Raw genomic sequence first — 21,677 nt, forward strand, 5'->3', positions numbered from 1 at the left:
CGTCTGCTAAATGATGAAAATGTAAATGTAATGTCAAATACGGTTTGTTCTTTGACGCGTATCTATTTGACACGGTTCGCCAAAACAGGGTTCGATATATTACTGCGGAAAAATAACCAGTAACCCAGCAACAGATTGGATATTTGGGAATAAATGTAATGACCTCAAAATATAAATGTGTGTCTGTGTGTTTGTATGTGTGATTGTGTCTGTGTCTGTCTATGTGTGCGTGTGCTGTGGCTTGCCTGGAGGGTCTATTGGAGAGCAGGACAGGGCGTAGGGGTCGTATGGGTCTCTCAGGCTTGGTGCCTGGCTCTCCTGGTGTCTGGGGGTCTGCTGCAAGGGGGTGGGCGAAGACGTGGGGGGTCTGGGTAGGGGTGCCCAGGCTCCCAGAGGTACTGCTGCTGGTTGAGGCATTGCGGCGGTGGGTGAGGTCTGTCAAGCTGGAGGAGCGAGAGTGTTCCGTGCTGTAGCCTGGGAGAGAAGGGGAGGGCATACAAGTAAATTAGACCCCCATACACACACTGTGCATGAACATACAGTACAGATGCACGTGTACGCACAAACAGTACACATTCGCACGCACATACACACATAGGATTGTCATATAACCCTATGACAGATATTATTTATCCATCATTCTCCTCCCCAGTCATGAAATCAAGGAATCTTTTAGATCAACTCAATCAAACCAAATTTAGGTAGTCCAAGGCTAAGATGAACGCCCTGACTTACATTTTTACATTTAGCAGATGTGTCACGTCCTGGCCAGTATAAGGGTTAATTGTTATTGTAGTTTGGTCAGGACATGGCAGAGGGTATTTGTTTTATGTGGTTCGGGGTGGTGTGTTAGTTAGGAGGGCGTTTGATTTATTATTTCCGGGTTTTGAGTTATGGTCTATGTTGAAGTATTTCTATGTGTAGTCTGGTTTATGTATTTCTATGTTAGGTTGATTGGGGTTTGGGCCTCTCAATTGGAGGCAGGTGTTTCCTCGTTGCCTCTGATTGAGAGTCCTATATATGGGTAATTGTTTGGTGTAGGTTTTGTGGGAGATTGTTCTTGTCTAGCGTATGTGAGCCTGAGAAGACTGTTCGGTGATCGTGAGTTTGTTTTGTGTTCATTTTGAGTTAATAAATGTTCAAAATGAACAAACACAGTCCTGCTGCATATTGGTCCTCCTTTTCCGATGATGATTTCGCTATATCGTCTGACGACGACAACCGTGACAAGATGCTCTTATCCAAAGTGACTTACAATTTGTGCATTCATCTTATGAAAGCTGGGCGAGAGAACCACATATCACAGTTGTAGCAAGTACATTTTCCCTCAATAAAGTATTATAAAGTAGTAGTTATAAAGAAATTCAGTGCAAGTAGGAAAACATTTTTTGGGGGGGTGACAGGAAGGGTGATGGGACCGGGGACTTGAGTAGCTATGGCCCTGTGGCAACATGCTCCAGGGCAAAAATTTCCCTTGGTACAAATCTACAATCAGCTTCCCCTCCACCAATCCTAACCTTAACCATTAGTGGTGAAAATGCCAATCTGATCCAAGATCAGAGCCTAGGGGCCACTTCACCCTACTCCTGCCAACATACACAATAGTAAGTTTGGCAATCTTAAAGAAGTTAACTGACCTGATATCTTGCTCTGCTGGCTGGCGTAGCTGGAGTTCCGGGAGTGTCCTGTGTGAAACACTTCATCTGGGCTGGACAGGTTCTGCTCCAACTGCTCCCTAGGTAGACCTGGAACTACAACACAACACACAAGATGATGATAGCTTCTGTGGCATGAAATTCAACAAATGGTGTCCCACATGGACAACAGGAGAGTGAACTTATTTAAAAATTCACAAATAAACGATTAAATAGATAATACATAGATAATCAATTAAAGTGAAAATCTGCATTGGGTATATATATTTTTGGGCTTTGTTTTTGTTTGAACTGCAGATTGCCCCTTTAATAAAGTTTCAGCAATCAGATGTGATTCACTGTCGTACCAGAGTTGAGGGGAGCTGAGGGGAGTCTGGGTTTGAGGAGCCGTCCTGATGATGTCCTGGTGACGCCCCCTGGGGGAGGGTTATAGTTGGCATCGGTGCCCTCGCCCTTACAGTCCAGCTGCAGGGAGGGGTCCTGGCCCGGGATAGAGACGGACTTGGCCGTGCTGGGGGGCCTACAGGATCAAAGGTCAAATAAAAATAAACCATTCAATCATTTTGTAGTTTTATTATGAAGTAATCATAGTAAGCACTAAATACACATATTAATTGGATCATATTTTATATAATTTAAACCAGGAGCCCCAAAAGACAGAAAAGACAATGATTGAGGAAAACTCTTCGGGATGAGAGTGAAAGAGAGTAAAAGGAGGAAATCCTGACTATCCAGAATCTGCGGTGATTTATTTTATGATATCAATTCTGGCCTAAAGGTGGCGCCAGAGGTCCAACTCACGTTTTAAAGCAGGGATCCCCCGACAAAAGTGTGATTCCAATAGTAACCTAGAAAAAAGACAACAATATTATAATTATTATCATACATCATCTTTATCAATATTATTGTAAAATGTTACAACAGAGCACTTCAACTACTGTTTTTTTCTCCCTCATTGCATTCAAAACTACAGCACGTACGGTAGCTATGTGAGTAAGTTTGATAAAAACCGTTAGGTTAAAAATAAGCCAAAAGAGTGGCACCTGGCAAGATCAGTCTATTCAGTAATTTACTGTGCAAATAACTGTCCACTCTAAATGCCTAGTGGGAAAGCTAACCGTTCATTCAACCTGAACAATTCCTGAACAAGTCTCAGCATGGCCTTGATCTCTCTGTGCAGAGTGCAGAGGACATGCCTTTGCACATGGGGCTTCGATGAGCTCATGTCAATGTGTGTGTGTGTGTGTGTGTGTGTGTGTGTGTGTGTGTGTGTGTGTGTGTGGTTACCTTGAGAATGGAGTTATCCTGTCGAGTGTTCTTGGTGTCGTAGCCCTCGAGAATACAGCAGTGCACGGTGGAGCCTGAGCCAGCAAACTCCGCCATGTTGAGGTCAGCAAAGCCCAGCTGAAGGGAGGGTGAAAGAGAGAGAGGAAGAGAGCGAGAAACAGAGAGAGAGAGAGAGAGAGAGAGAGAGAGAGAGAAAGGGAGAAGAGAGAGGGAAGAAAGAGAGATGATGATGATGATGATAACAAATTGCTTATAGAAAATCTGTATACTGTTATCAGAATAGAATGACAATTCTCTGGTATACCGGTACTCATGTGGTTACCAACTATCCATTAAATACACCTGCCCCCGTTGTAATAAGGCTTTCCCTTGGTATTGCTGTACTTAGGCATGCTTCCTTTCAGTGTGAGATGGGTGGTTTCAAACCGGCTCCCCAATGGGACCGGCGCATACACACATCATGCATTTTGTATAAGTATGACGTGTATGCTCGCTTTCGGTATGCCATTCCAGTATTTTTACTCTACTGGGTGGGAGGTGAGCGAAGGGCTAACACACACCACCCCCCAAAGAGCCGTTACATAACTATCCATGTGAGGCTGGCGAGGTCACCCAACCTTGATGCCTCTCACTCGATTAGGGACAACTAGTGCTCCCTCACCTACCTCTCTCAGTCTCCTCTCTTCTTCCCTTTTTTTCCTCTCTGTCCCCTTATCTCCCTATTCTCTCTCTCCTTCTATCCATTCTATCCCCCTCTATTTTCTGTCTCAGCCTCCAGCCAATCCGGAAGAACACAAATATGCCATAACATAATATGTGACCAGCCAGCGAAACCATTGCTGACAGGGTATGGTGCTGTTGTAGTGTTGATTCAACTAAGAGGGAATTCCATCAGGATTTCAACAGCATATTTTACTTATACAGGCTAAAGATTTTCCTGCTAGTTGTTGTCTTCGGTATGCTCCATATTGATTCTTTTAGCATTCAGGAATCGACTCACTCAATTCTCGCTCAAATCTTAATCCATCTAAAAAATGTTCCAGAGGTCTTTATAATAATGGTTTATTGACTTAAATGAATGTTCCACTCCAAAGATGATGTTCAGTGGGGAGATAGCTAATATACAAAACGACTAGCCCCTAACATTGTGACAACATTCACAACCACTACACAAACAAGCACAATCTTGGGTAAACATGACACTGACCTTTTTACTGTTTCCCTGACAACGTAGAGCCTTTGAAGTCATGTGACTACCTCCCTAGTGACAAGATTACGCAATTAGGCGTCATGGTTGCTCTCTTTCGTGTCTTCTGAGATTCCCAAAGATTGGAAAGCAGCTGCGGTCATCCCCCTCTTCAAAGGGGGGGACACTCTTGACCCAAACTGCTACAGACCTATATCTATCCTACCCTGCCTCTCTAAAGTCTCTGCATGTCTGGCAGACATATCAGTGTGGATGACGGATCACCACCTCAAGCTGAACCTCGGCAAGACGGAGCTGCTCTTCCTCCCGGGGAAGGACTGCCCGTTCCATGATTTCGCCATCACTGTTGACAACTCCATTGTGTCCTCCTCCCAGAGTGCTAAGAGCCTTGGCGTGAACCTGGACAACACCCTGTCGTTCTCCGCTAACATCAAGGCGGTGACCCGATCCTGTAGGTTCATGCTCTACAACATTCGCAGAGTACGACCCTGCCTCACACAGGTAGCGGCTCAAGTCCTAATCCAGGCACTTGTCATCTTCCGTCTGGATTACTGCAACTCGCTGTTGGCGGGGCTCCCTGCCTGTGCCATCAAACCCCTACAACTCATCCAGAACGCCGCAGCCCGTCTGGTGTTCAACCTTCCCAAGTTCTCTCATGACACCCCACTCCTCCGCACACTCCACTGGCTTCCAGTTGAAGCTCGCATCTGCTACAAGTCCATGATGCTTGCCTACGGAGCTGTGAGGGGAACGGCACCTCCGTACCTTCAGGCTCTGATCAGTCCCTACACCCAAAGAAGGGCACTGCGTTCATCCACCTCTGGCCTGCTCGCCTCCCTACCCCTGCGGAAGCACAGTTCCCGCTCAGCCCAGTCAAAACTGTTCACTGCTCTGGCACCCCAATGGTGGAACAAGCTCCCTCACGACGCCAGGACAGCGGAGTCAATCACCACCTTCCGGAGACACCTGAAACCCCACCTCTTTAAGGAATACCTGGGATAGGATTAAGTAATCCTTCTACCCCCCCCCAAAAAAAGATATAGATGTATTGTAAAGTGGTTGCTCCACTGGATATCATAAGGTGAATGCACCAATTTGTAAGTCGCTCTGGATAAGAGCGTCTGCTAAATGACGTAAATGTAAATGTAAAGTCTTCGAAAGCCAAGTCAACAAACAGAATACCGACCATTTCGAATCCCACCGCACTTTCTCCGCTATGCAATCTGGTTTCAGAGCTGGTCATGGGTGCACCTCAGCCATGCTCAAGGCCCTAAATGATATCTTAACCGCCATCAATAAGAAACATTACTGTGCAGCCATATTCATTGACCTGGCCAAGGCTTTCGACTCTGTCAATCACCACATCCTCATCGGCAGACTCAACAGCCTTGGTTTCTCAAATGATTGCCTCGCCTAGTTCACCAACTACTTCTCTAATAGAGTTCAGTGTGTCAAATCGGAGGGCCTGTTGTCCGGGCCTCTGGCAGTCTCTATGGGGGTGCCACAGGGTTCAATTCTCGGGCCGACTCTTTTCTCTGTATACATCAATGATGTCGCCCTTGCTGCTGGTGAGTCTCTGATCCACCTCTACGCAGACGACACCATTCTGTATACTTCTGGCCCTTCTTTGGACACTGTGTTAACTACCCTCCAGACGAGCTTCAATGCCATATAACTCTCCTTCCGTGGCCTCCAACTGCTCTTAAATACAAGTAAAACTAAATGCATGCTCTTCAACCGATCGCTGCCTGCACCTGCCTGCCCGTCCAGCATCACTACTCTGGACGGTTCTGACTTAGAATATGTGGACAACTACAAATACCTAGGTGTCTGGTTAGACTGTAAACTCTCCTTCCAGACTCACATCAAACATCTCCAATCCAAAGTTAAATCTAGAATTGGCTTCCTATTTCGCAACAAAGCATCTTTCACTCATGCTGCCAAACATACCCTCGTAAAACTGACCATCCTACCGATCCTCGACTTCGGCGATGTCATTTACAAAATAGCCTCCAATACCCTACTCAATAAATTGGATGCAGTCTATCACAGTGCCATCCGTTTTGTCACCAAAGCCCCATATACTACCCACCACTGCGACCTGTACGCTCTCGTTGGCTGGCCCTCGCTTCATACTCGTCGCCAAACCCACTGGCTCCAGGTCATCTACAAGACCCTGCTAGGTAAAGTTCCCCCTTATCTCAGCTCGCTGGTCACCATAGCAGCACCCACCTGTAGCACGCGCTCCAGCAGGTATATCTCTCTGGTCACCCCCAAAGCCAATTCCTCCTTCGGCCGCCTCTCCTTCCAGTTCTCTGCTGCCAATGACTGGAACGAACTACAAAAATCTCTAAAACTGGAAACACATCTCCCTCACTAGCTTTAAGCACCAGCTGTCAGAGCAGCTCACAGATTACTGCACCTGTACATAGTCCATCTATAATTTAGCCCAAACAACTACCTCTTCCCCTACTGTATTTATTTATTTTGCTCCTTTGCACCCCATTATTTATATTTCTACTTTGCACTTTCTTCCACTGCAAATCTACCATTCCAGTGTTTTACTTGCTATTTTGTATTTACTTCGCCACCATGGCCTTTTTTGCCTTTACCTCCTTTATCTCACCTCATTTGCTCACTTTGTATATAGACTTTTTTTCCTACTATATTATTGACTGTATGTTTGTTTTACTCCATGTGTAACTCTGTGTTGTTGTATGTGTCAAACTGCTTGCTTTATCTTAGCCAGGTCGCAGTTGTAAATGAGAACTTGTTCTCAACTTGCCTACCTGGATAAATAAAGGTGAAATAAAATAAATTAAAATGAGACCACATCAGACACTGAAACCATGATAAAAATTCCATTGTAGGTCCTCTTTTAGGCCGAAGTTTTATTGTATACAATACAACGCAAATCATGTGTCACAGAGTTCGTTGGGTTGTACAGACCAAAACGCAGCCGGGATGTGAATGCTCATCTTATTATTTAATAGAATAAGGAGAAAAAACAAGAAACCGAATAAAGACTAGTGACAGTTTTACAGGCAGAATAAACGCAGTGCAAAATACAACTACCCACAACCTACCAAACAAACACACACCTACTTATAGGACTCCCAATCAGAGGCAACTAGAAACACCTGCCTCCAATTGAGAGTCCAGCACCCAAAACTACACATAGAAAAACAAACCTAGAACCTATACCAAAACTAACACACCCCACTACACCACACACAAAACCCCACAATACAAAACAAATATACCTCTGCCACGTCCTGACCAAATATAATACAAATAATACCTAAATATTGGTCAGGACGTGACATCTTGTCTATTAAAGAAACTTATTTGGGTTTAAAAAAATATGAATAAAAGTTGTTAGGTGTCATATCCTGACAGAAATTGTTATTAATGGTATCTGTTATGTCATGCTTATGACAGTGTAAAGTTATATTTAGGACAAGCAAATACAGCAAATAAAGCACATCAGCTTCACTTTTTTCCACTTTATTCGATGTCACCTAATTAATGGTCATTAGTTGGTAAGTGTGACTCACCACAGTTTAAGGACACGTATGGTGACCACAGGCGAAAGACCATGGGTAGATAATTAGCTTTCTAGCAGAAAGCAGCTTTAAAACTAGATTGGGGCGTAATGCACTCACACACTCATAATCCTGTTGTCACAGCAACACAGTCGAGACGCCAAATGATTTGGTTGAAGTTCGACTGACTGATGGTCACCACCAGTAAAAGTACTGTATTAATTATTTCATATGTTTTTTACATCCCCAGACTTTTTCCTTCGAGGGCTATAATCAACCAGTCTGGCCAGTCATCTAAACTGTGAGTCACATTAGAATCCACATATTATCCTACTGCTTTAACGTGGTCAGAAGACAAGGTTTCAAAACCAACGTGCAGATCACAAACCTTTTCTCATTGTATCCACAATAGTTGTATGTATTGGAGGATTTTCATTCACAAACTGTTAGCTTAATATCTTCCCACAGACACAGCCACTCCATCTCTGACACACATCTCTGGGCTGGAGTGCCATTAGTCGGAGTGACAAGCTAGACTACTGTTAGTTGGACAGACATTGCCCTGTACTACTGAGAGGAAGCAGGACTGGGCAAACACATCAGAACTTAGAGAACTAATAGTCCTTTTCCACAGTCATCTTCCTCTTGCCCTCTGTGTCAAATGCCTACAGACCCAGAGGATTTAATGACCTCCCTGTGTCTCAGTTGGTAGAGCATGGTGTTTGCAACGCCAGGGTTGTGGGTTCAATTCCCACGGGGGGCCAGTATGGGGGAAAAAAACAATGTATGAAATGAATTGAAATGTATGCATTCACTACTGTAAGTTGCTCTGGATAAGAGCGTCTGCTATGATGTAAAGTGTCAAAGACCTCCTATACTCACATGCCCTGTGGCTAGTGAATTGCAGAGCAAGCTGACCTAGGGTATCATTATCTATCTCTAATCAAATTTTATTTGTCACATACACATGTTTAGCAGATGTTATTGCGGGTGTAGTGAAATGCTTGTGTTTCTAGCTCCAACAGTGCAGTAATATCTAACAATTCACAACAATACACACAACATAAAACCTTCCTTTCCTCTCTCTCTCTCTCTCTCTCTCTTTTTTGGCTAATTCAGAGGACATTCCGGTACAGTGCCTTTTTCCCGAATGAACGGGATCAGCAAATATGAAGGAAACAAGGGGGACAGGGAAGCACAATCTGAATGATAACATCCACCCAGCCTTAACACATAAACACAGACAGGCAGAAACGGAGGCCAACACACACATCATACGCACGCACGCACACACACACACAAGCATGCACACATTTCCTTCTTTAATGGACAAGGGGAGGTCCATGTCCTCACACTTTCCTCTTAGAGGAGTCACCAGTCACATGCCTTTTCAATAATCAGCACTAGAATCATGATTGGCCTCTGCCCTGTCTCTTCCCACTATGAGTGCTTCCCAGTTCCCATGCACTGTCTTCAATGTCAAAAAGGACAATCCATTTTCCTACTAAACAGTGTGTGGCAAGAGACAAAAGATGTTATAATATCTTAATGCAGTACTTATTCTGAAGCACGAGTATAGACGCTATGAATAGGCTACCATATGTCAGTAATTTCTAGAAATCCAAAGGGCCTGTTGGTAATGGTGGTACTATCCACAGTACTTAGTTACGGTTTTGACTGGATAGAATACAGCTTATTAAAATGGACATTTCGTAGCAGGTTAGAACTTACGCAGCAGGTTAGGAGAATAAAAGTAGCAGGTAAGGAGAATTAGGTTTGGGTTAGCAAAAATGCTATATTTTCCAACTTCAATTTGACTTGCGCTGTATCCAATCCAGACATCACCCTTAGTTACCTGTGTTAATCACTGGCTGGGTTACTTGGTAGGTCACACCTAAAAACTTAGGTCAGGGTCACTGAAGAGCTAAAAAGGTACTTCACACAGTTTACTGTCAACTAGTGGAAACCTTATAAACTATAAACACTATGGATGGAAAATAAGGCAGGGAAAAAGTAGTTGTCACGTCCTGACCATAGAGAGCTCTTATTTTCTATGGTAGAGTAGGTCAAGGCGTGACTGGGGGGGTTATTCTAGTTTTATTTTTCTATGTTGTTTGGTTCTAGTTTCTGTTTTTCTATGTTTGGGTTTTTGCATGATCCCAATTAGAGGCAGCTGGTCATCGTTGTCTCTAATTGGGGATCATATTTAAGTAGTTGTTTTTCCCACCTTTGTTTGTGGGAGATTATTTTAAGTTAGTGCATGTAGCACCTCTTCGTCACGGTTTGTTGTTTTGTTTATGGTTTATTGTATGTCTTGCATAGTTTCACATTATAATAAAATATGTGGAAAGATATTCACGCGGCGCCTTCGTCAGTTCCTACACACAGTCGTGACAGAATCTCCCACCACCAGAGGACAAAGCAGCGTGGTCAAGAGGAATGGACCTGGGAGGAAATCTTGGATGGGAAAGGACCCTGGAGGCAGGAAGGGGAGTATCGCCGTCCGAAGGAGGAGATAGAGGCAGCGAGAGCAGAACGGCGACACTACGAGGAATTATCCCGGCAACAACGGAAGCCCGAGAGGCAGCTCCCAAAATTTTTGGGGGGGGCACACGGAGTGGTCGGCGGAGCCGAGGGGTGAACCAGAGCTAGTCAGGGAGTCGAGTCAGGAACTCGACGAAAGATTCCGGAGAGAGGTGTTGGCGTTGAGAGCGCTGCAGAGCGGGCGTGCTTACCGTGGGGAGCGTGTGACCAGTCAGGCACCGTGTTATGCGGTGATGCGCACTGTATCTCCAGTGCGCATTCATAGCCCGGTGCGCACTGTGCCTGCGCCCCGCATTTGCCTGTGCCCCGCATTTGCCGGGCTAAAGTGAGCATTCAGCAGGACGGGTTGTGCTGGCTCAGCGCTCCTGGTCCCCAGTACGCCTCCTCGGTCCAGGATATCCTGCGCCAGCTCTACACACTGGGTCGCCAGTGCGCATTCACAGCCCAGTTCGTCCTGTGCCAGCGCCCCGCATTTGCCAGACTAAAGTGAGCGTTCAGCCAGGACGGGTTGTGCCAGCTCTATGCTCAAGACCAGGCCGAGGGAGATTGACAGTTCTTTTGTGTTTCTTCCATTTGCGAATAATTGCACCAACTGTTGTCACCTTCTCACCAAGCTGCTTGGCGATGGTCTTGTAGCCCATTCCAGCCTTGTGTAGGTCTACAATCTTGTCCCTGACATCCTTGGAGAGCTCTTTGGTCTTGGCCATGGTGGAGAGTTTGGAATCTCATTGATTGATTGCTTCTGTGGACAGGTGTCTTTTATACAGGTAACAAGCTGAGATTAGGAGCACTCTCTTTAAGAGTGTGCTCCTAATCTCAGCTCGTTACCTGTATAAAAGACACCTGGGAGCCAGAAATCTTTCTGATTGAGAGGGGGTGAAATACTTATTTCCCTCATTAAAATGCAAAACAATTTTTGACATGCGTTTTTCTGGATTTTTGTTGTTGTTATTCTGTCTCTCACTGTTCAAATAAACCTACCATTAAAATTATAGACTGATCATTTCTTTGTCAGTGGGCAAACGTGCAAAATCAGCAGGGGATCAAATACTTTTTTCCCCTCACTGTATGTCATACTACAGTTAGTTGGCTTGAGCTATGGACCTAATTTACGATTACCTTACTTTTACCACAGCGGTTTTACCGTTATTGAGGCTGTAAAATGTACTGTAGCACACTCTGTAACACACAAACACTGCTCCAGATATACTGTACAAATGGTGTGCCAACTGTACAGACACTCCCAAAAGGGCATCCACACAAAAGTAGTGGAGCCTTCAATTTTGTGCAGATATGGGTTATTCATTTTTAAATTAATTATAAATATAGTTTATTTATTTATTGACCTATCATGGTGGAACGGTCCCCAACCCTATACCCTAGACACCCACCTGAGCGAACCACACACTAAGGAGAAGTCCATATTTGTTTTATAGTCGTACTGCAAGTAGCTGACACGCAGCCAAGACAGAAAGATAAACACGGTCAGAGACCCACTAAAGCAGCACTGGCACCTCAAGAGTCTGCGCCTGCCTGGCAGGGTTGGTCCAACAAAGCCAAAGCCCCCTGATGGGTGAGCATAATATACAAGGAATTTATCAAAGCTGCTAATGAGAACCTTGATTACCTTGCACCTAGCCGGTGGGAATTTCGGTTAGGTGCCCCCACCCAAGTAGTGGCAGTGCTGACTACACTAGCTGCAGTAACCCATGGGGAGGGGGTCACACTTGGACAATTAGAGAGGGGGCAAATTATTGTAGCCCTTGTGGCACAAAATAATCAAAAGGTCTGACTGCACAGAGATACTTGGGAAAATGGTCACGACGGGGGACCAGCGTGTGTGTTTTAGGGTAGCAGGGTCTATCTGAGCTCCATCAGCTAGGACTTGGTATTGGTTAATCAAATCTCCCCACTCGTGCCTGCCTTCTCAAACAGCAACTGTATATGCATTCGCACATCTAGTCATCTCTTGAGTCGGTCTTGTGGATGGAACAACTGTTGAACATCTGAGTTTGTGGTTGTTGGGGGGAAGGGTGGGGAGTGTGTGTGTGTGTGTGTGTGTGTGTGTGTGTGTATCCCACATCTGTTGCTATGGGGTAATCAATAGAAGATGAATCACAAATATTGTTTGCTAAAATAATAATTGCTTGCCAAAAATATAATTATTGTAATGCAAATCCTGGTTATAGGTAACAATCCTTCGTATGAACTGCCTACATTTTTACGCATATTATTTGTTAATTGTAGAAATAAATTAAGATTTTTTTATATATACTGAACCAAAATATAAATGCAACATGCAACAATGTCAAAGGTTTTACTGAGTTACAGTTCCTTTAAGGGAATGAGTCAATTGAAATAAATGTATCAAATCAAATCAAATTTTATTTGTCACATACACATGTTTAGCAGATGTTATTGCGAGTGTAGCGTAATGCTTGTGCTTCTAGTTCCGACCATGCAGTAATATCTAACAAGTAATCTAACAATTTCACAACAACTACCTTATACACACAAGTGTAAAGGAATGAATAAGAACATGTACATAAAAATATATGGATGAGCGATGGCCAAACGGCATAGGCAAGATGCAGTAGATGGTATAGAGAACAGTATATACATATGAGATGAGTAATCTAGGGTATGTAAACATTATATAAAGTGGCATTGTTTAAAGTGGCTAGTGATACATGTATTATCCAATTTTTAATTATTAAAATGACTTGAGATTTGAGTCAGTATGTTGGCAGCAGCCACTCAATGTTAGTGATGGCTGTTTAACAGTCTGATGGCCTTGAGAAAGAAGCTGTTTTTCAGTCTCTCGGTCCCAGCTTTGATGCACCTGTACTGACCTCGCCTTCTGGATGATAGTGGGGTGAACAGGCAGTGGCTCGGGTGGTTGTTGTCCTTCATGATCTTTTTGGCCTTCCTGTGACATCGGGTGGTGTCCTGGAGGGCAGGTAGTGTGCCCACGGTGATGCGTTGTGCAGACCTCACTACCCTCTGGAGAGCCTTACGGTTGTGGGTGGAGCAGTTGCCGTACCAGGCGGTGATACAGCCCGACAGGATGCTCTCGATTGTGCATCTGTAAAAGTTTGTGAGTCTTTTTGGTGACAAGCCAAATTTCTTCAGCCTCCTGAGGTTGAAGAGGCGCTGCTGCGCCTTCTTCACCACGCTGTCTGTGTGGGTGGACCATTTCAGTTTGTCCGTGATGTGTAAGCCGAGGAACTTCAAACTTTCCACCTTCTCCACTACTGTCCCGTCTATGTGGATAGGGGGCTGCTCCCTCTGCTGTTTCCTGAAGTCCACGATCATCTCCTTTGTTTGTTTGACATTGAGTGTGAGGTTATTTTCCTGACACCAAACTCCGAGGGCCCTCACCTCCTCCCTGTAGGCCATCTCGTCGTTGTTGGTAATCAAGCCTACCACTGTAGTGTCGTCTGCCAACTTGATGATTGAGTTGGAGGTGTGCTTGGCCACTCAGTCATGGGTGAACAGGGAATACAGGAGAGGGCTGAGAACGCACCCTTGTGTGGCCCCAGTGTTGAGGATCAGCGAGGTGGAGATGTTGTTTCCTACCCTCACCACCTGGGGTCGGCCTGTCAGGAAGTCCAGCACCCAGTTGCACAGGGCGGGGTCGAGACCCAGGGCCTCAAGCTTAATGACGAGTTTGGAGGGGAGTATGGTGTTAAATGCTGAGCTGTAGTCGATGAACAGCATTCTTACATAGGTATTCCTCTTGTCCAGCTGGGTTAGGGCAGTGTGATCGCGTCATCTGTGGACATATTGGGGCGGTAAGCAAATTGGAGTGGGTCTAGGGTGTCAGGTAGGGTGGAGGTGATATGGTCCTTGACTAGTCTCTCAAAGCACTTCATGATGACGGAAGTGAGTGCTACGGGGTGATAGTCATTTAGCTCAGTTACCTTAGCTTTCTTGGGAACAGGAACAATGGTGGCCCTCTTGAAGCATGTGGGAACAGCAGACTGGGATAAGGATTTATTGAATATGTCCATAAACACAACAGCCAGCTGGTCTGCGCATGCTCTGAGGACGCGGCTAGGGATGCTGTCTGGGCCGGCAGCCTTGCGAGGGTTAACACGTTTAAATGTTTTACTCACGTTGGCTGCAGTGAAGGAGAGCCCGCAGGTTTTGGTAGCGGGCCGTGTCGGTGGCACTGTATTATCCTCAAAGCGAGCAAAGAAGTTGTTTAGTTTGTCTGGGAGCAAGACATTGTGGTCCACGACAGGGCTGGTTTTGTTTTTGTAGTCCGTGATTGACTGTAGACCCTGCCACATACCTCTCGTGTCTGAGCCGTTGAATTCGTGACTCTACTTTGTCTCTATACTGACGCTTAGCTTGTTTGATTGCCTTGCGGAGGGAATAGCTACACTGTTTGTATTCAGTCATGTTTCCGGTCGCCTTGCCCTGATTAAAAGCAGTGGTTGGCGCTTTCAGTTTTGTGCGAATGCTGCCATCAATCCACGGTTTCTGGTTGGGGAAGGTTTTAATAGTCGCTGTGGGTACAACATCACCGATGCACTTGCTAATAAACTCGCTCACCGAATCAGTGTATTCCTCAATGTTATTGTACGACTCTGGGGAACATATCCCAGTCCACGCGATCAAAGCAATCTTGAAGCGTGGAATCCGATTGGTCAGACCAGCGTTGAACAGACCTGAGCACGGGCGTTTCCTATTATAGTTTATGTCAATAGGCTGGGAGCAACAAAATGGAGTCGTGGTCAGATTTTACAAAAGGAGGGTGGGCGAGGGCTTTGTATGCGTCACGGAAGTTAGAGTAACAATGACCCAGGGTTTTACCAGCCCGGGTCGCGCATTCGATATGCTGATAAAATTTAGGAAGCCTTGTTTTCAGATTAGCCTTGTTAAAATCCCCAGCTACAATAAATGCAGCCTCAGGATATGTGGTTTCCAGTTTACATAGAGTCCAATGAAGTTCTTTCAGGACTGTCGATGTGTCTGCTTGGGGGGGATATACACGACTGTGATTATAATCGAAGAGAATTCTCTTGGTAGATAATGCGGACGGCATTTGATTGTAAGGAATTCTAGATCAGGTGAACAAAAGTACTTGAGTTCCTGTATGTTGTTATTATCACACCACATCTCGTTAATCATAAGGCATACACCCCCGGCCTTCTTCTTACCAGAGAGATGTTTGTTTCTGTCGGCACGATGTGTGAAGAAACCAGGGGGCTGTACCGACTCTGATAACGTATCCCGAGTGAACCATGTTTCCGTGAAACAAAGAACGTTACAATCTCTGATGTCTCTCTGGAAGGCAACCCTTGCTCGGATTTCGTCTACCTTGTTGTCAAGAGACTGGACATTGGCGAGTAGTATACTCGGGAGCGGTGCGTGATGTGCCCGTCTATGGAGCCTGGCCAGAAGACCGCTCCGTCTGCCCCTTCTGCGGCGCCATTGTTTTGGGTCGCCGGCTGGGATCCGATCCATTGTCCTGGGTGGTGGACAAAACAGAGGATCCGCCTCGGGAGAGTCGTATTTCTGGTCGTAATGTTGGTAAGTTGACGTTGCTCTTATATCCAATAGTTCCTCCCGGCTGTATGTAATAAAACGAAAGATTTCCTGGGGTAACAATGTAAGAAATAATACATAAAAAAAACGAAATACTGCATAGTTTCCTAGGAATGTGAAGCAAGGCGGCCATCTCTGTCGGCGCCGGAAGTTGGGAGATGTGATTGTTTCCTCTAAGTGGGGTGGATTTCACATAACTGGGCAGGGCTGCCGCCAAGGGTGGGCCTTGGAGGGCATAGGCCTACTCATGTGGCTGCCATGCCCACCCCTGAGGAGCCAGGCCCAGTAAATCAGAATGAGTTTTTCTCAAACAAAAGGGCTTCATTAAAGACAGAAATACTCCTCAGCACCCCTCCACCCACCCTCAGTATCAGGAATGAAGGTAAGACTCAGATGCAGACAACGTCAAATTAACAATGGTTTAATAATCCAACAGGGGCAGGCAATAGACAGGTCAAGGCAGGCAGGGGTCAGTAAACCAGAGGTGGGGCAACGGTACCGGATGGCAGGTAGGCTCAGGGTCAGGGTAGGCAGAGGTCAATAATCCAGAGGTGGGGCAAAGGTACAGGTAGGCAGGCAGGCAGGCTCAGGGGCAGGCAGAGTGGTCAGGCAGGCAGACTCAGAGTCAGGACAGCCAAGGGTCAAAACCAGGAGGGCGAGAAAAAGAGAGACTGGGAAAAGACGAAGCCGAGACAAAAAACGTTGATTGACTTGACAAACAAGACGAACTGGCAACAAACAAACAGAGAACAATGGGGAAGTGGGATAATGGGGAAGATTGGCGACACCTGGAGGGGGGTGGAAACAATCACAAAGACAGGTGAAACAGATCAGGGTGTGACAGTACTCCCCCCTCTAGGGGCGCCACCTGGCGTCCTACCTGGGCGCATACCTGGTTGACCGGGGTGCCGGCGGTGGAAGTCGGCGATGAGGGCTGGGTCCAGGATGTCTCTAGCGGGGACCCAGCACCTCTCCTCCGGGCCATAACCCTCCCAGTCAACCAGGTACTGGAACAGGTACAGGTACGGCGATAGCGGCGGATGGACATCTGGGCAGAGGGATTGCTGACTTCCTCCTCTTGCTCGGGGAAGAGCGGAGGCTGATATCCCAAGGAACCCTTGAAGGGCGAGAGACCCGTGGCAGAGCAAGGAAGGGTGTTGCGGGCGTACTCAACCCATACCAGTTGCTAACTCCAGGTGGTAGGGTTGGCGGAAACTAGGCAGCGAAGAATCGTCTCTAAGTCCTGGTTCGCTTGCTCCGACTGACCGTTGACCCAATGAGCGAGCAGAATACCTTCCAGAACCGGGACGAGAACTGCAGACCCCGGTCGGAGACCATGTCCACCGGGAGCCCGTGGATCCGGAAGACGTGCTGGGCCATCTACTTGGCCGAGGGTAGTTTATGAAGAGGAATGAAGTGGGCGGCTTTGGAAAACCGGTCGACCACAGTCAGGATGGCAGTAGAATATATGGGACTAGGGACGGTGAGGGACAGGCAGTGGTTGGAGAAGACCAGCCGGAGCTTGCCGAGGAGTTTTGTTCTGTGCACAGACCGTGCAGGCGGCGACAAACGCGGCAACATCCGGAACCATAGTAGGCCACCAAAAGCGTTGTCTCGCGAAGGCCAGGGTGCGACGAGAGCCCGGGTGAGAGGCAAGCCTGGAGGAATGGGCCCACTCCAGGACCGCGGAGCGGACAGTGTCAGGCACAAACATCCGGTTATCTGGCCCCCCCCAAGGGTTCGGCTGGGACCTCTGCGCCTCCTGGACCTGTTTCCCTATACCCCAGATGAGTACCGTCGCCAGGCACAAGGTGGGAAGGATGATCTCAGGCTCCGGGGTGGTAACCGTGGGGTTATAGCGGCGAGACAGGGCCTCCGGCTTGACGTTCTTGGATCCCGGCCGGTAGGAGAGGGAAAAGTTGAACCGTGTAAACAGGAGGGCCCATATCACTTGCCTGGAGTTGAGGCGCTTGGCGGTGCGGAGATAGTCCAGGTTTTTTGGTCGGTCCACACAATGAATGGATGTTCTGCCCCTTTTAGCCAGTGCCCAACGCCATCTTCACCGCAAGAAGCTCCCGATTCCCCACATCGTAGTTCCTCTCCGTGGCATTGAGGCGGTGGCAGAAGAAGGCACAGGGATGTAGCATAAGGTCCAGGGCTGAACGTTGGGACAGGACAGCCCCCACTCCGACATCCGAAGCATCGACTTCCACAATGAACTGACGGGAAGATTCAGGATGAACCAGGATAGGATCAGTTGTGAAGTGGTGTTTAAGGTCCCGGATCTTTGGTAAAGGTGAGTGCAGACAGGGAGAGGCCAGGGTGCTGTAAACCCGGATAAAGCCGCGATAAAAGTTGTCAAACCCCAGGAAGCATTGCAGCTGCACCCTGGAAGTAGGCTGAGGCCAATTCACCACCACTCTAACCTTCTCGGGATCCATCTGGACACTCCCGGCAGAGATGATGTAGCCCAGAAAGAAAATAGTGGAGCGATGGAACTCACACTTTTCCGCCTTAACAAACAACTGGTTCTCCGGAAGGCGCTGGAGAACCTGTCGGACGTGGAGCACATGTTCTTGGGGGGAGCGAGAGAAGATGAGGATGTCATCAATGTAGACGAAGACGAACCGGTTCAACATGTCGCGGAGAACATCATTCACCAGAACCTGGAACATGGCAGGAGCATTGGTGAGGCCAAGGGCATGACCAGATATTCGTAGTGGCCGCTGACCGTGTTGAAGGCAGTCTTCCACTCATCCCCCTCTCGTATCCTCACCAGGTGGTAGGCGTTTCGCAGATCCAGCTTGGAGAAAACAGTGGGCCCCTGGAGCGGCTTGAAGGCCGAGGAAATTAGTGGTAGCGGATAACAATTCTTCACACTAATGTCATTGAGTCCCCGATAGTCAATGCACGGGCGCAGGGTCTTGTCCTTTTTCTCCATGAAGAAGAACCCTGCGCCAGCGGGAGAGGAAGAGGGACGGATAAATCCTGCAGCTAGGGAGTCCCCAATGTAGGTCTACATAGCCTTGGACTCTGGTCCGACAGAGAGTACAGACATCCCCGGGGTGGTGTAGTGCTGGGGAGAAGGTCAATCCCGCAGTCATAGTGGCGGTGCGATGGAAGGGAAGTGGCCCGGGACTTGCTGAACACCGCCCGGATGTCCTGGTACTCCCCGGGAATGGCAGAGATGTCAGGAGCAGCTTCTGAGCCCCCAGGAAGACATCCCGAGGCAAGTTGTGCCAACTTCAGGCAATGTCGTTGGCAGAACGGACTCCAGCCCATGATAGCACCCGTAGACCAGTTGATGAGGGGATTGTGTCACTGGAGCCAGAAGAATCCCAGAACCACGGGAATCTGACAGGACTTGATGAGAAGGAATTGAATGGTCTTGCTGGGATTCCCTGACACAAGTAGGTTGATGGGAGTGGTGTTATGGGTAACCTGACCTATAGCGCGCCCGCCCAGCACTCTAACATCCATGGGAATGGAGAGGGGTTGAGTGGGAATGTTCAGCTCGGAAGCCAGTATGGCGTCCAAAAAGCTCTCATTGGCCCCAGAGTCAATGAGGACTCTGAGAGATTTGGACTGGTTTCCCCACAGCAGAATGACATGAAAAGGGGTGCGAGTAAGGGAAGCAGAAAAGTTCTCCATATGGCTCACCAGAGTACTCGCTCCTACCGGTGGCCCTGGTCTTTTACCGGGCAAGAGGACCCAAAATGACAAAAAGTCCCACAAGCTCCTTGTGTTGATCCTGTGAGGTCCCAATCGCACACTCCCTAAAAACTTGAGACATCTGTGGCATTGTGTTGTGTGACAAAACTGCACACTTTAAAGTGGCCTTTTATTGTCCCCATCACAAGGTACACCTGTGTAATGATCATGCTGTTTAATCAGCTTCTTGATATGCCACACCTGTCAGGTGAATGGATTATCTTGGCTAAGGAGAAATGCTCACTAACAGAGACGTAAACACAGTTGCGCACACAATTTGAGAGAAATAAGCTTTTTGTGAGTATGGAACATTTCTGGGATTTTTTATTTACTCTCATGAAACATGGGACCAACATTTTACAAGTTGCGTTTATATTTCTGCTCAGTGTATATATACGGTTGAAGTTGGAAGTTTACATACACTTATGTTGGAGTCATTCACTCCACAAATTGCCTTTAAATTGTTTAACTTGGGTCAAACATTTCGGGTAGCCTTCCACAAGCTTCCCACAATAAGTTGGGTGAATTTTGTCCCATTTTGTCCCATTCCTCCCATTCCTCCTGGTGTAACTGAGTCAGGTTTGTAGACCTCCTTGCTCGCACACACGTTTTTCAGTTCTGCCCACAAATTTGCTATAGGATTGAGGTCAGGGCTTTGTGATAGCCACTCCAATACCTTGACTTTGCCATTTTGCCACAACTTTGGAAGTATGCTTGGGGTCATTATCCATTTGGAAGACCCATTTGCAACCAAGCTTTAACTTCCTGACTGATGTCTTGAGATGTTGCTTCAACATATCCACATAATTTTACTCCCTCATGATGCCATCTATTTTGTGAAGTGCAACAGTCCCTCCTGCAGCAAAGCACCCCCACAACATGATGCTGCCACCCCCGTGCTTCACGGTTGGGATGGTGTTCTTCGGCTTACAAGCCTCCCCCTTTTTCCTCCAAACATAACGATGGTCATTATGGCCGAACAGTTCTATTTTTGTTTCATCAGACCAGAGGACATTTCTCCAAAAAGTACAATCTTTGTCCCCATGTGCAGTTGCAAACCGTAGCCTGTCTTTTTTATGGCGGTTTTGTAGCAGTGGCTTCTTCCTTGCTGAGCGGCCTTTCAGGTTATGTCGATATAAGACTCGTTTTACTGTGGATATAGATACTTTTGTACCTGTTTCCTCCAGCATCTTCACAAGGTCCTTTGCTGTTGTTCTGGGATTGATTTGCACTTTTTGCACAAAGTACATTAATCTCTAGGAGATAGAACGCGTCTCCTTCCTGAGCGGTATGACGGCTGTGTGGTCCCATGGTGTTTATATTCGCGTGCTATTGTTTGTACAGATGAACGTGGTACCTTCAGGCATTTGGAAATTGCTCCCAAGGATGAAACAGACTTGTGGAGGTCTATAATTTTTTTCTGAGGCCTTGGCTGATTTCTTTTGATTTTCCCATAATGTCGAGCAAAGAGGCACTGAGTTTGAAGGTAGGCCTTGAAATACATCCACAGGTACACTTCCAATTGACTCAAATGATGTCAGTTAGCCTATCAGAAGCTTCTAAACCATGACAGAATTTTCTGGAAATTTCCAAGCTGTTTAAAGGCACAGTCAACTTTGTGTATGTAAACTTCTGACCCACTGGAATTGTGATACAGTGAAATAAGTGAAATAATCTGTCTGTAAAGAATTGTTGGAAAAATGACTTGTGTCATGCACAAAGTAGATGTCCTAACCGACTTGCCAAAACTATAGTTTGTTAACAAGAAATGTGTGGAGTGGTTGAAAAACAAGTTTTAATGACTCCAACCTAAGTGTATGTAAACTTTTGACTTCAATTGTATATAATAATTGATCAAGCAATACAAGACTCTATTATTATGGTGGGAGATTATAATACGGTTTTAAATACCTCAATGGAACGTAAAGGAAATCACACAACAAACTATCACCCTCATGAATTTAATGAAGGAAATCACAAATATCATGGATATATTGGAACTAGTGGATATATGGAGGCTTAAATATCCTGACCTAGTTTGATATACAGTGCCTTGCGAAAGTATTCGGCCCCCTTGAACTTTTCGACCTTTTGCCACATTTCAGGCTTCAAACATAAAGATATAAAACTGTAATTTTTGTGAAGAATCAACAACAAGTGGGACACAATCAT

At 46.5% G+C, this 21,677-nt stretch overlaps 1 protein-coding gene across 1 annotated transcript in view; it reads right to left on the reverse strand.

Moving 5' to 3' along the window:
- LOC115203747 (protein FAM102A) overlaps positions 1-21,677 on the reverse strand; it is a 77,168-nt gene that overhangs the window by 3,594 nt on the left and 51,897 nt on the right. Inside the window, exons 5-9 of the mRNA XM_029768697.1 lie at positions 2,943-3,059; positions 2,457-2,503; positions 2,003-2,175; positions 1,638-1,751; positions 246-474 (exon numbers count right to left, since the gene is read on the reverse strand). Coding sequence (XP_029624557.1) covers positions 246-474; positions 1,638-1,751; positions 2,003-2,175; positions 2,457-2,503; positions 2,943-3,059 — 680 coding nt within the window. The remainder of the gene's footprint in view (positions 1-245; positions 475-1,637; positions 1,752-2,002; positions 2,176-2,456; positions 2,504-2,942; positions 3,060-21,677) is intronic.

This window comes from Salmo trutta, chromosome 12 (genome assembly GCF_901001165.1).
Source record: "Salmo trutta chromosome 12, fSalTru1.1, whole genome shotgun sequence".
In the NCBI taxonomy this organism is placed as follows: domain Eukaryota; kingdom Metazoa; phylum Chordata; class Actinopteri; order Salmoniformes; family Salmonidae; genus Salmo; species Salmo trutta.